Source organism: Artibeus jamaicensis, unplaced genomic scaffold (assembly GCF_021234435.1).
Source record: "Artibeus jamaicensis isolate MK-2021 breed Jamaican fruit bat unplaced genomic scaffold, CSHL_Jam_final contig_3276, whole genome shotgun sequence".
Lineage (NCBI taxonomy): Eukaryota > Metazoa > Chordata > Mammalia > Chiroptera > Phyllostomidae > Artibeus > Artibeus jamaicensis.
This window is the reverse complement of record NW_026521774.1, coordinates 64,537-79,325: the sequence shown is the minus strand read 5'-3', so window position 1 is coordinate 79,325 and position 14,789 is coordinate 64,537. Positions and strand designations below refer to the sequence as shown.

The following is a 14,789-nucleotide window of genomic DNA, read 5'->3' as shown; positions in this document are numbered from 1 at the left end:
TGCACACCTGTAGAAACAATTGCCATTTCCACTGTGGAGTATAAATTGTGTGTGTGTGTGTGTGTTGTGTGTACATAAATGAACATATATACATGTATTACATTTGTATACTTTGTGGTTGGTTTAGGGACCTTTTAAGGCTTCATTGCACTATGTATAACATTTTGCCCCAGTAATTTAATGACTGAATTTCGTAACTGTTACCATTCAACTTCACTGTATAATTTTCTTTAAAACCCATGTACATAGCATGGGGCAAAACTAGATTAGCACTTGTGAGGACATGGAACAAAATACAAGATTGTATTGCTATCTACTATTGCACTCCTTTTCATACAAACATGTGTAAACTGATTTTGCCACACCCTTTGTTGACTAGAGGGTGACACCCTTCTCCCCCCCATATTTGAAAAAATAGAAATCTGATATCTGTTCCTTCCTTCCCTCCCTCCTCCCTCCTCCCTCCCTCCCTCCCTCCCTCCCTCCCTCCCTTCCTTCCTTCCTTCCTTCCATCTTTCTCTCTTTCTTGGCCCTATAGTTATTCTACCTCACCTTGCCTCTCATGGAGCAGACAGCCTTCTGAGCCTTTCGGATAATGTCAATATTCCTAGTCCTGTTTTTTGCTTCCATTTGGTCTAATTATTTTCACCTAAAAGACCTCAATTCGACCCTGAGTTTTATGCACCTCATTAGGCCTTCAGGATTCTCTTCCCCTTAAGCTGCTCAAAGATTATTCCTACATTCCTAGGTGTTAAAAGTGGTACACAGCAAACATAGAGATAATTGAAAAATGATGTAATAGACTGTTTTACCCACTGACCTGTGATTCTTTCCAAAATAATGACAGTAAATACTAATGTTGACTATCTGTTCATTTGACATTTTAGACATTACTATTAGCGTTTTGCCAGAATGTTTCTGTTTTCTAGTTGTTAAAAGAAGCAACAGAATCAAGGTACAAATATGAAGAAATGAAACACCAGGAAGTACAATTAAAGCAGCAGGTAACTTGACAACACAGAAATAGGGCAATTTATGAATATTGTTGCTCTCAGGAAGAGCCAGGTAGAACAGAAGGGTAGATAGATTTCTTGCCCTCTTGGAATTTTTCTGTTCACTTAGGGTGACTAACTTATGGGAGTCCATCGGAGTAGGGCTTTTCTCAATTTTAGTCTTGTAAATCCCATGCCCCAAGAAACCCCTCAGTCCAAGGATAATCAGGTTAACTGCTCAGCCTACTTTCACTGTGGCCTTCCTATGTTAGGTACTGTTCCAGGATCTTTCTGATTTTGTTCTTTAAGGAAAGGAAAGCAGGCAGAAAAATACACGTTTTGTTCTACATGTAGTTTAAAAAACTGCAAGTTCACACAGGTTCACTACCAGCTAATGTTGTATGTGTGAGTACTTTTTAAAAAGAATTGGGGTTTTCCCTGTTTGTCAATGAGTCCTCTTCTGTCCCATTGTAGTCTGTCTTATTTGAAACAAAGGAAGCAGATGTACAAATGCTAAGTAAAAATAGAGGAAATTGTGTGTTTTTCATATGTGAAACATTACTGATGCCTCCCTGGTTTGTATAGAAAGAAGCAGTTAGGTATCTATATGTATACTTTATTCCCTTTTGGTTAATTAGATTGTGTCCTGTTAAAAAGCACCTCCTGTTTAAAATATAATGTTTACTATATAATGTGTTTACTATATAATGTTTACTATATAATGTAAGTGTAAGAACTCCCTCCGTTAATTAGTTCTAACGTACACTAATACTTTTAAGACTGGTGTACAAATTCATGAGCAAACCTTCTGCATGCTGTTTGTCTCTGCAAATGTTTTACAATGTAGTGGCACTCTATAAAGCTACTAGCGTAACTTACTGTGGAAACTGAATAGTAGTCAAATAGAAGTTTTCTGAACTTTTCATCATACGTTGTGATCTTGTCACTATGCTTCTATAAAATTTAAACCCCTTACTTAATTAGCTTTGTACACTGAGTTGTTTATAAACATGGAAAAGAGAATCAAATGTGGGGACGGTGTAAAAAGTGTGTGTATGGGTTTGAAAGCTGTTCTCTAACATGGGAGGGAGTGATTGATACTTGTTCCAGTAGTAAGTCACTGGAGATCCTTTTTTAGCAAGCTGACGAGGCCACCTCTGCTTCTGTTGTGCTGTTGTCAGTCACTGACCTGTCGCTCCAAGTGTTATGTAATCATTAGTTTGTTTTACTTGCTGTTTTACCTCTTCCTTTTCCCACGCTCTAAATGTGGCTGTCCTTCCCAAGAGGCATTCTCATTCTGCGCTCTTTACCATGTGTTGACAGTCTCGTCATCTTGGTGTGTCTGAAGCCACTGTTGGTGACCCAGCCACATAAGCCCAGGACTCATGGCAGTCGCCACTGACTGACTACCCAGTGTGGGCCGGCCCTGACCTCGCAGATGGGGCTGTCTACCTAGATGTGCCATCTTCAGTAAAAACGGGCCATGCCCAAACTGTCCTAACTTGCAACCTCCCTCAGACCCTCAAGCACCAGAACTCCCTCACTGGGCCTGAGCACCGCTGCTGTTCCCCACTTCAGGCCAGCTGCCTCAGGGGCACGGTCAGTGTGTGCCCCTCCAACAGGCCGCTCACAAATCCTCTGCATTCGTCTTAGTTTGCCCCTAAGTTTCCATTCCTTCTTACCCTCGCCCGCACCTTTCTGAGGATGTGTTTTGGCTGTCTGCCAGTTTCCTTATCTAGCTTCTCACTGGTAACATTGCTTTCAGTCAGCTTCTCCCTCCCACCTACAGCAGAGCTTGCTTCTCAGTGCTCCCCATATGGCCCATCCCACCTGATAAATGGTGGGTTTGTTCTCTCATCACCTTCTACCTCCTCCCCACCCTGTTCATGAGTTGTTGGATATTTCTCATGCAGCACCAATTAAAAGCCAAACTGGAAGGGCTGTTTCTTGGATGCTGATTCTCTTTTATTCTCTTCCACTTATCTTTGGCAAACCACTTGGCAACACTCACCCTTAGCTGTGGGCTCCCATCATGGGTTTCAGCTACCACAGACCAGACACATTAAGCAAACAATTCTAGAAATAAAAAGTAATATAAATCTTAAATTGCATGCCATTCTGAATTGCATGATGAAATCTTGCACCAGATGTTCTGTCCTGACTGGGACGTGACTCATCGCTTTGCTCTGTGTCTCCACACTATAATGCTACCTGTTTATCTACTTGATACTCATTTACCAGGGGGAGAAAGAGATGGACTACATTCATATAACTTTTGTTACCGTGCATTCTTATAACTGTTTTATTATTATATTAGCTATTGTTTTTAGTCTCTTGCTGTGTCTAGTTTATAAATTAAGCTTTATCTTACATATCATATACAGGAGAAAATATAGTAATATATATTTCCAGTACTCCCTGTGGTTTCAAGGCCTCCGCTCGGGGTCCTGGAGCCTGTCCCTCATGAAGTGCAGTACTTCTCTGGGCCTGTGGTTTCTCATCCTCACTGTGATATTATTATATTTGGTTATCTCTAAAGCATTCCATCCTGATCTAAGTAAAATAAGTTAGCCAAGCCTAAATGTTATGCCTAAAATGTAGGCATAGTTCAGGGTCACCCACATGCTTTCTGTTCTGGCAGCTACTGAGGTCCCCCCCCCAACAAAAAAAATGACTCCATTCTACACTCAGTTAGCATTATTCTCCCAGCCGGCATAAAAATTTCATAACAGTAGGGGTTTAAAAAATTGGCGTTTCTACCTTTCTTAGCTTTTCTTTGTCTCAGCTGTACTCCCACTAACTCCCACTAACTTATTTCTTCTCCAGCCAAACCATTTCTTGGCTTCTGTTTTACCTCCCTCCCATGTGCAGGAAAGAAATAGCCTTCACATTAAGCTAAGGACTATTCAGATAGTACACTTAAAAGAATGACTCTTTTGCAGGAACAGCTTTTCAAATGTAAGGAGAGGACTGGTGCATAAAACATTATGGTTATATGAAATGTATAGCCATAGTACTACTGTACATTATAACACTTTTTATTGTAATTGATTGAACAGAGCTAGTGAATATTTCTACAGTTTAAGGATTTGCACAGATTAAACCAACAAAATGTCATAAATTTTCAGTGTGCTTCAGTGGTTTATAAGAACTTCAGCCATCCTGTGGTTGTTCCAATATTTAGTATGTGTTTGTTCTTACTTTCATCGCTCATAACAACTCACTGATGTTTAGCCATGTTATGTTCTTTCTGTAGCCTTTGGGACTTTCAAATCACTTATCTGGGACTCAGAATACTTGATACTTTCTTTTGTAGCTTTCTATTTATATAGATAAGTTTGAAGAATTCCAGACTACGATGGCAAAGAGCAATGACCTCTTTACAAACTTCAGGCAGGAAATGGAAAAGGTATTTTATATATCTATAGTGGGATATTGCTTCTAAAGTTGTGTGTGATTGCCTTAAGCATAATTCCTGTTTGGATGAGCTTACAGTGATCTGATATAATCTTAATTTTATTTTTTCTAATCCTCCATTGCCATATTCAGGCATTGTGTCCAGAATTTACCCCAAGTTGATAGTAGTCTCTATACTCTCAAAAATCTGTCATTATTAAAGAGAATTCTCCTTCTCCTAATAAGGGCAGTATGTTGTGAGAAGTAGCTACTTTTTTATTGAGCATTTTAAAAAATGCTCAATAAATTATTTAATTATTGTTCAAGTATTTGAACAATATTTAAATTGTATTTATTTAAACAATAAATAAAGTATTTAATTTAGTTTTCTGTCTTTCACTCCCATCCCAGCCCACCCCCCCAGCCCTCCCCACCTCCCTCCCATTTCCACCCCCTTAGTTGTTGTCCATGTGTCTGCTTTATACTAGTTCCTGTAAATCCTTCCCCTTTTCCCCTGAAATTCTCTCCCCTCTCCCCTCCGGTCACTGTCCCCCTGTTGTCTATTTCAGTGTCTTTGTTTTTATTCTGCTTGCTTGTTTGTTTTGTTGTTTAGCTTCCTGTTAAAGGTCAGATCATATGGTATTTGTCCTTTTTTAAAACTCACTTCAGATAATCCCTCCTTGTTTTTTCTCAAAAAGTGTTGTGTAAATGAACTTTTAGAGATCCAGACCAAGGAAAGTAATATATTTTGGTTCAAATAGGTTATTTCTGAGGATATTAGCTAATGTCTAAAATATTATTATTCTCTAAGAATTTATTTATATACTTTCAGAGAGAGGGGAGGGGAAGGAGAAAGAGAGAGAGAAAAACATCAATGTGTGTTTGTCTGCCAAGTGCCCCCTACCAGGCACGTGTGCTGATTGGGTATCAAACCAGTGACCCTTGGTTCTCAGGCCCAAACTCAATCCAGTGAGCCAATTTGACCTTACTACGTTTAATTTTTATAACATCGTTATAAAATTTAAAAATTGGTATTAAAATTTATCATAGAGACCTGGCTGGCGTGGCTCAGTAGATTGAGTGCCAGCCTGTGAACCAAAGGGTCATGGGTTTGATTCTGGGTCTTCGGCACATGCCTGGGTTGTGGGCCAGGTCCGCAGTAGGGGCTGCCTGAGAGACAACCACACGGTGATGTTTCTCTCTCTCTCTTTCTCCTTCCCTTCCTCCTCTCTAAAAATAAATAAATAAAATCTTAAAAATAACATAAAATAAAATTCGGCATAGAAATCTCTTTTGGGTCATTCCAGTTCAGAATATGGGGTAAAGGTCAAGTCTAGTGATTACTGTTACCTGCCTCTGTCCTGAAATAAATAGGGAGCAGCACCTTCGTGTGGAGCATGGACTCTGGAACTAACATCTGTGTGACTTCCTTGGGGCAAGCTATTTACTTTGGCATTTGCCCCTTAAAATTGGGTTTTAAGAAAGGGTGGTCAGTACAGGGTAGGTAACAATGGGGTCTGGCATTTTATAAATAGTCGGTAGATATTAGTCATCATTATTATCACATCTTGAATGGTAGTCAAAACGTGGTTTTCAGTAGTCAGGTTTATCGTGTTAACAAGTACCCTTGCGTTATCTATTGTAGATCACTGACAAGTTGTTTAACCTCACTGGTCTTCCATTGTTAAAAACGAGAATAATGAAAGTATCTGCAGTATTTCAAACAGACCTTGTCCATGTTAAGTGCTCCAGTTAGCATCTTCAGATGTTTTTAGAACTACTAACGTGGAGAATTCAGTGAGTCTTGAGAAAATTAGTTTTGCCCTCCTGTTTTTGCAGCTGAGGCTCCAGTTGAAGCAAATGTGTTAGCTGGACTGTAGCACATGCATGCTTTTGATACAGACCATTTCAAGAGAGGGGACGGCCATTTCTCTATTGTGGAGAATCCTCTGGCCTGGAACACTGTGCGTGCGTGCGTGCGTGCGTGCGTGTGTGTGTGTGTGTGTGTGTGTGTGTGTGTCTGTGTGTGTGTGTGCGCGCGCGCGCGCCTGCACGCGCTACTGGCTATACAGATCCCTGTACGTCAGCATGCAGCTCAGATCTTCTATATGCTTTTCCCATGGCCTCTGTCACACTGCCTTGTGGTGCAGTTTTGTGGTTAATAGCACATGACATAGGGCACTGGCTCTGTCTTATCCTTGTTTCCTCTAATGCTGCGTGGCTTAATTAGTGTGCCTACTTGAAGCAGAGCTGATGTGCAGACCAACAGTAAAGGAATATTGGAATGATGGGTGTTTGGTAGGCATAGCATATTCTTATTTGGAATTTCTGAAAAAGGGGATATTGTAGCAATTGACTTAACAACATTCCCCTAATGTTTAGACCCACTTTATCTTTGGCAAAATCTCAAGTAAAAATCTTGTGACTTGTGAGGGTGATGAAACCTAAGGATTTAATCATTTTAATGCCCTCTTCCTGGGTCACCTAACTTCTTCCACTTCTAGTTCTGCTACTGTTGTGGTTTTAGACTCTTAATCCCTTTGTGGCCTGAGAGTCTCTGTTGTTCCAAGAATCTGATAAATTAGTTTAATGTGCTGTATCACATCTTGAGTTTTGAGAAAATTCAAAAATGTGGACTTTCTTTCCCCCATACAACCTAGGAGGCAGGAGGTCTTGTATCTTGCTACATAAGTTGGAACGAATTGTATTCTGACCTTAACTCAGAGACTTGAGAGTATCTAAAGTTACCATTTTGCATCTTCCTCTAATACTGAGAAGATAAAAAATTATAGAGACATTCATATTATCAGCTGGTGAGACAAGTGCAGTGATGAGAGAGGAAAAAGGAACATTATAAAATGTGTCTGTTGTAGGTCAGGAAATTCTACTTAGAATTTAAATTTGCATTGTGTTGATTCACAGATGACAAAGAAAATTAAGAAACTGGAAAGAGAAATGATAATATGGCGTACCAAGTGGGAAAGTAATAATAAAGTACTTCTGCAAATGGCTGAAGAGGTGAGAAGGTTTTACGTTAATGGTGAATGCTTATTTATTTCAGTTTTAAGGCAGGCTGGAACGTCTGGGTATTTCCTAAAGTAACTGCAGGTGTGATTATTAAAGTTTGATTAGTTTTCTGCAGTGAGTTAGGTTGTGTTGAGTGTGGTATGTAGCCAACTAATTAGCTCAGGTTTGTGTTACACATAGCTCTAAAGTATGTAGGTTTTGCTTTCTGCTATAGTAAGTGAATGTATGCCTACTAAAGGTTTGTGACACCTGGTATGCTGCTCCCCCCACATTTTTTGATTCATTAAATCTAGGGTGTGGCCAAAGAATTTGCATTTCTAACAAGTATTTGTGTAAAGCTTATGTTGCTGGCTCAAAAGCCACAACTTTAGAGTCTCTCCTCTTCAATACAGACAACTTTTTTCAAATTTCCTGTGGGGAGAACACCAAGTTTTGTGACTCAGTTGCTTTTTTGCCCTGATTTATTCTTTCCAAAAGACAGCAAACTACGTTTTTGTCAGACTTATAAATAAAGCTGAAATGTGTCCCAGGTGCAATTAGTACATTTCAAACTTCCATAAACTTGGTAGAGCTAGTTCATAACATTTCAGAAATAAAACATGAAGGCTCTAGAATGGTGGAACAGAAGGAAAATTATTCTTGTTTCTGGCATCTTAGGTTAAGATGCTGGGTTTTCTTACTGCTTGATGCAGTCAGGAAGTATATTTGGGTTACCTAATGTTTGTACTTTTTCAGAGTAGTTATACATATCAGTGTTCAGTAAGGTCCAAAAGATGAAAATAAGTAGTTTCCAGGGTTGCTCCGATTACTTAATTTTGCAAATGGTAATCTAATTTGTATTTACATATGCAGAGGTTACTAACATTGTCTTTTTTTTTTTTTTTAAGAAAACTATTTGTGATAAAGAGTACAAATCTTCCCAAATGAAGCTGGAACGGTTAGAGAAGCTGTTTAGAGCACTTCAAGTGGAAAGAAATGATCTCAGTCAGAAAGTGGAAGCCTTGAAAGAGCAGGGCCCTGTGAAAGCTGCAGATGTAGCTTTAGCAACACCTGGGATACAGCCCTGTGCTACTGTTGCTTCTCAGAAAGACTGGAACCCTTCCTGCAAAGGAGCTCCAGGAATCTGCTCGCAGGATGAGACCAAGGGAGGAAATGAAACCAAAGGCAGTTCCAAAGACCCTTTCCACATGATCTCTTCTGGGCATTGATTCAGCTGCCGTAGTGATGAGTGCTTCATGTATTGAGACATTCTTTGTATATAATTTTCCCATAGCAGTTAGAATAGGCTTTCTGATGAAAATTTTCTACTTCTGCATTTTCTTAGAACTATTGAACTGCGTGATACACGAGAGTGCTTAGCAGTCTTGTGTCGTTTTCATGTATACATTTCTACAGTTGTATTGCCTATCTGCCTTATTTTCCCCTTCATTGCAATATGTCTACTCATTCCCCTTATGGCTTCAGTGTTATCACATTGTGTGCTCATTGCCTTATCTGTGGGTCTTGCACCTCATTACAATTAAATTTAGATTTGTTCTAACACTGGCTCCCTATGTGAAAATCGAAACTAATTCAAACTCTCTAGTCCACTAACAGAAGAACAAGCCATATAAAAATGATTAGTTTAGTTTATTGGTTTGTTTTAATGCCATGTAAAATTAAGACCAGTCTGGGATACGAAACAAGCATAGTATGTTTGATTCTTATTGCCTTTTTGATAATATTTTTAACACTTGACGATTGAGATGAGTGACGAGTGTCAAAGTAGGAGAAGCTTATGTATATGAAGATGCCACTTGTGAAGAAACTGGAGTTTGTAGGCAAGTCAGTGGACAAATAGGCTCAATATTCACATGTCTCAAAATGTCATACTGCTTTAGTTTATGGTAGATAGATGTCTAAGGAAAAAAAAAAACATCTGTAACAGGGCTCTGCATTTAGAATGGGCAAATTTCCGAACATGGTGATTTCATTCCTTCCTTATTTTAGTGCCTAAAAGCTACATTTTTTATTTCAATGTTCCTCTCACACTTACAATCTAAAATTGTTTAAAAATGCAAAATTACCTACTAGGGAAAAGAGCCAAGATTGTAAGTAAGTAAAGTATAAACTTCTACGATAATCAACAGTCCAGACAGAAGAGGAAGTGTGTGTGATATCTGACTAAATACTGTGCCAACATTAGCAGGATCAAAACATCCCACTTCCACCCCCACCACAAGCTTTTATGAGTACCTCCCTTAGCTATCAAATGAAACTTGGGGCCCAGCTCTTTGCATAAAAGTGAGGATATGTGTCAGAGTTATAATTCGACTTAGAATTGATCCTAGTGATCAGATTGTACCAGGACCCAGCTGCTGCAACGTTTTTAACCGTTTACAAAGAGAGTTCTGTGCCCCATCACACTTCTTTGTCACTTGTTTCATGTGAGAGGTAAATCTTGGATTGAGAGCAATATGGTTGACAGAACTTGGTCTATCTATTCTTTTGGTTGTCCTCAGTGTACTAGATAATATTGTGTGAAATAAGACATTTAAAGGATCTAGCTTGCTTGAGGAGCTTTTTTTTACCTCCTTACCAAGTGGAGAAAGGCAGGGTCAGGCGGTGACCTGATGAAAAGCATTCCCTTCTAAATGACCTGGAGCATGCAAAGTGTCTACTGTATTCTTCAACTGGAGTTGGCAAACCAGGACTTCAACTGGCTACTGCTGGTTTTACAAGGGTATTTGAACAAATCTAAAATATTTGATATCTGACCCTTTGGCAACCCTTGTTTTAAAACACTGTAGCTCACCCAGGAAAGGCTTACATGCCACAGTCGATTAAATTGTGAGCGTTTGTGCCATTTTGTGGGAAGTTCTGGAGTTGTAAAATTCCTAGTGGCAGAGGGTTCCAATGTAGAGAAATCAATATGGTGTGAAAGAGCAGACCACTTCATATTCAGAGGCACAGAGATACATTATGTGGTTCATGAGACATTTTCTTAGTTACTAGTGACTAAAGACATACATAGTCAATACCATAAGACATGGTCACTGTCTTACTACACCTGTCATCACAGCTCATTTCCTTAGGGTTCATTTTCAGAAATAACTACCTCTTTACTCTGTAAATGAAAATAACCAAAAGAAAAAACAAAAAAGAAAGGGAGGCAGTACTACCTACACTGCCTTATTTTTACAGCTCACGCATCCTTCATAGACATAACTAAATTGATGAGGCAGTCTTACTTCGTTGTGCAAAGACACTTTTGCAGATTATTCACTAAATATGAATTTTATTTTATCTTTCTGTGAAGGTTTAGTAACTGTGTAATGATTAACTTAATAGCCTCTGTGTATTCTTTACATTTAGTGACTTTAATTCCATAACCCTCAAGTTCAAACACAATTTTTGTAAACAGCTACATTTTTTGATCTTAAGACCCAGTTAATTAAAGCACAATTTGAATAAGCACTGAGTAGAGGAACATACCCTCAATTTGTCTGGCAAAAGTCACTTAGCTAGAAAGCTCCACATATAGAAAGCTGGAAGAATAAGGGTTTTGTTGTTGTTGTCGTCGTTTTAACCTTACTAAAATTATAAGAATTACACCCAGAAGCTCTTTATTTTTGATATTTGAAAACTCTCCTTAAAGTGTTAGAAACATGTGCACACAGAAATATGAATATACATGCTATAAATTTTATGACTTTTAAATTTTATTTTCAAATATACTTCTACCTAATTTATTGTGCTGACATTGGTTAATAAAGTTACATAGCCTGGAGGTGTGCAGTTCTTGTAAAATATCATCTGTATATTATATTTTCTCTTCTCCACCCCAAGTCAATTCTCCTTCCATCACCGTTTATCCCCCTTTACCCTCTTTTTCTTCCACACCCCACTTTTCCTCTGGCAGTTACCTTACTCTTGTCTCTGTCTGTTAGTGAGTTTTTTGTTTTTTTTGTTTTTGCTTTTGCTTCAGTCCCTTCACCTGTTTCACCCAGCCCCCAAATCCCGTCCCCTCTGACAGCTGTCAGTCTGTTCTCTATATCCATGCATCTGGTTCTCTTCTGTCTGTTTTGTTCATTACACTCCACCTATGGCTGAGATCATATGCTACTTGTCTTTCTCTGATTGGCTTATTTCACTTAGGATAAGGCTGTCCAAGTCCATCCATGCTGTTGCGAAAGGTAAGCAGAATTCTGTGTTCTAGCTGAACAGGCTGAGAGAAGGCTGGTGATTTGTTTGAGTGCCCAGTGGAGGCACAGACAAAAAGTCAAGAGTAACAGAGTGGTTCCACATAAAGATGACGCCACATGCTGTTTCTCTTTTATTGCCTGGGTTATTTCAGCATAATGCTTTCCACTTCTAAGCATGCTGTCACAAAGGATTCTGTCTTTCTGTCTGCTATACCATAGTCCATTGTGTAAATGTACCACAATTTCAGGATCCATTCCTTTGGTGATGGGTTCTCAGGCTGTTTGCAGCACACACACACACACACAAAAGCAAGGAAAAAAATATATGAACAAATACATCCACCTTCCTCTGTGCATGGTTGGCACACCTAACCAATCTTCTGAAGAACTGAGTGAACAGCCAATGGTATATGTGAAGATTGCAGACAGAAATTTGTAGAAGACAGTGAAAACTCAGGAGGTAATGATAGTACTCCAGGACAATAAGGTCTCTGGGACAAGTGTGGGAACCAGGTCAGCTGCAGTCTCAGACTTGTTGCCTGCTGGATCTGCCACGATTTTCTCCAGAGAGCCAGGCCAAAGGCTCCCGCCCCTGCCATTCAAGGTGTGAGGAGCAGTGGGCCTTCCCACCTGCCTTCCCAAGTAGCCTCCTTGGGCCCTGGTTACTTGAATTTGCAGGGAGGGAATGAGGATGAAGTGGCAGGCACTCAGAGGTGGTGCCCACCTGCTGAGACTTTGGACGTCTGTTGGGAAGTGTTAGGTCATGAGGGACCCTTCCCAGAATACATCCAGGCCTGGTTGGAGAGCTGGGCTGGGAGAGAGGCCAGGTACTTGTTTGGAGAGGCAGGCTTGATCAGGAGAAATTTTTCAAAAGCAAAAAAAAAAAAAAAAAAAAAAAGAGGCAAGAGGCACTTGGGGGCTGTTTGGGGGATTTTCCTGCAGCAGCTGTCCCCAGATTCCTGGATCCTAACCCCATCCAGCTAAGTGGTGCTCCTGCACATGGCACAGAAGGTCCTGAGATCACACCCAAAGCCCAGGTGAGGGTGAGGACCTGCAGCTGCAGAACTAGTGGCTGCCCCTCCTGCCCCAGTACTGTGGGCCAAGTGCTCATGCCCACAGGTGTGGCTTAAACTGCACCTGACCCTGCCACCCAGAGGCACCTGAAACCCAATCCCTGCACCCTGGGTGAAGCCCCAGAAGAGGCACTCACCTGCATGCACAGCAGCAGCCATGGTGGCACCCTGCCACGCAGGGCTGACTAGTTTTCTGAGATAAAGGGGAAGGCATCCCCTCTGAAGAGAACTGTGGGGCTCAGGGAGTCAGCAATCCCCAGACAGACTTCACTGTTTGTTGAGGAGGAGTGAACTAGCCTGAGGGGACTCTGAGAGTCCCTAGCATCTAGAACAAGAAAGAGCAAGAAGGTGGTGTGTGAATTGCCCACAACAGGTGCACCTCAAAGACAGCACCACTTGCTGCACTGAAGGTGCAGGCTGGGCACACAAGGACCCTGGGTGCCTGGCAGCAACCTGAGGAACTGGGCTGGAGGCTGGGAAAACTGGAAGAGTGAAGAGTGTGGCTAAGGAAGGGGGGAAAAAAACAAAACCAATTGCAGCTCAGCCTGCTGCAGCCAGGACAACCAGCAGAACTGGTCTGGGCAGTTTGAAGCCAGCAGGAGACTCCTGTATTTTTTTAAGTACTTTGTTTCTCCTTTCTTTGAACTCCTTCCTTTCTTTCTTTTTTTAATTCTTTCTTCCTTTCCTTCCTTTTATTCCTCCTTCCCTCCTTCCTTTTTTTCCTTGTAAATTACCACAAGGAAGACAATAAAACCTGGAGCTGTGAAAAACCACAGTTGGACCCATAGAGGAGTCATCCTAAGAGTTGAGACAGTGAGACAAATTTCACTTTGCAAGTTATTGTATATTTGCATTATTCTTTTCATTATTCTTACATCTCTTAGTTTACTAGTATTTTGGTAGTTATCTTTTGTTCTGTATAGTCTTCACTTGGCTTCTTAAATTGTGTTTTTGGACTTGTTTCAGTTGTTCTGTCCTTCATACAGTAGTTTTAAATTTCTGTCTTCCATTTCACTTGTGTTCCAATAGCACACTAGCCCAGTTCCTTTAGTCCCTATTCTTACCCAGATCACAGAGATTCTGTCATATGATATGTGCTCTACTACTACTGTTAACAATTGCTCTTCCATACAATTGTAAATTCTACACAGCAACCATCCCAGATCTTAGCACGCCTCACTGTTTCCTGAACTTTATTACTGTTGTGGTTAACTCTATTCTCTCACAAACTACACCTATACTCTCTCCTTGCTCTCACTTTACCTCATAATCTGACCTCCCACAAGCTCACTGCTTTCTAGATCCAACTCACAATCCTTCCCCACCCCTAACAAGAGTCTAACCTTTTTTCCACCCTTTCTAAAAAGTGGCAAGTTGGCTGAAACTTCATGGTTAACACTATACATATACAAAGGACCTCCTATCTCTTCTCTAGAGGATGGTACTTTAAATACCATAGAATACACTCCTGCTCTCTTAAACCATTTTGCCTCCCCCTTCCAACTGTTCACAAAAAAGAGCAGGTGGGAGCTGTGAGCACCAGTATACCTGCTGAGAGAGGAAACCCAGCAGCAAAGGAACCACCAACAGATACCAATGGTAGAAGGGGAAGGAGGGAGTGGAAGCCACGCTAACCTCCACCCAGGATCGATCTGGAGATACAATTAAATGGTGGACAAAGTACCCAGAACAAACAACTGAACAAGAGTGAGAGGGAAGCCACAAAACCTCATACACACAGAAGAATCAGCTTCAGTGCAACCTGTCCACACCTGCACATCAGAATGTTACTCTCATAGTTATGATATATTTCATGTACAAGAGACTTTGAAGATGTTGTTGCATTCACTCATCAGTTGATCTTAAAAAAATAGAAAGTAGTCTTGGCTGCAAGCCTCTGGTTTTCATTACTTAGAATATTTCTAAGTAACGGTGGATGGAGTGACACTCACTCAGTTAGCCAACTGGAGGGAAGGATCCACCAAAAAAAGACCCAACAACAATCAAAACCCAAAGACATACAGAGAGACAACCCAAATGATGGCCCAACACCAGTGAGCTCAGGAGATCAAGAGGTCTGCACCACTGAATCTTACAGGTTTTATACTACAGAATTT

General features: G+C 40.5%; 1 protein-coding gene across 5 annotated transcripts in view; it reads left to right on the top strand.

Moving 5' to 3' along the window:
- LOC128627164 (gamma-taxilin-like) overlaps positions 1-11,502 on the top strand; it is a 77,308-nt gene extending 65,806 nt beyond the window's left edge. For 2 of the 5 annotated variants that reach the window (XM_053663752.1, XM_053663748.1), the window contains 4 exons: positions 930-1,004; positions 4,309-4,401; positions 7,311-7,406; positions 8,303-11,502. In XM_053663752.1, the coding sequence (XP_053519727.1) occupies positions 930-1,004; positions 4,309-4,401; positions 7,311-7,406; positions 8,303-8,623 (585 nt within the window). In that variant the 3' untranslated portion in view covers positions 8,624-11,502. The remainder of the gene's footprint in view (positions 1-929; positions 1,005-4,308; positions 4,402-7,310; positions 7,407-8,302) is intronic. The other 3 variants (XM_053663749.1, XM_053663750.1, XM_053663751.1) reach the window with 3 other exon arrangements.
- Positions 11,503-14,789: the final 3,287 nt, after the last annotated feature.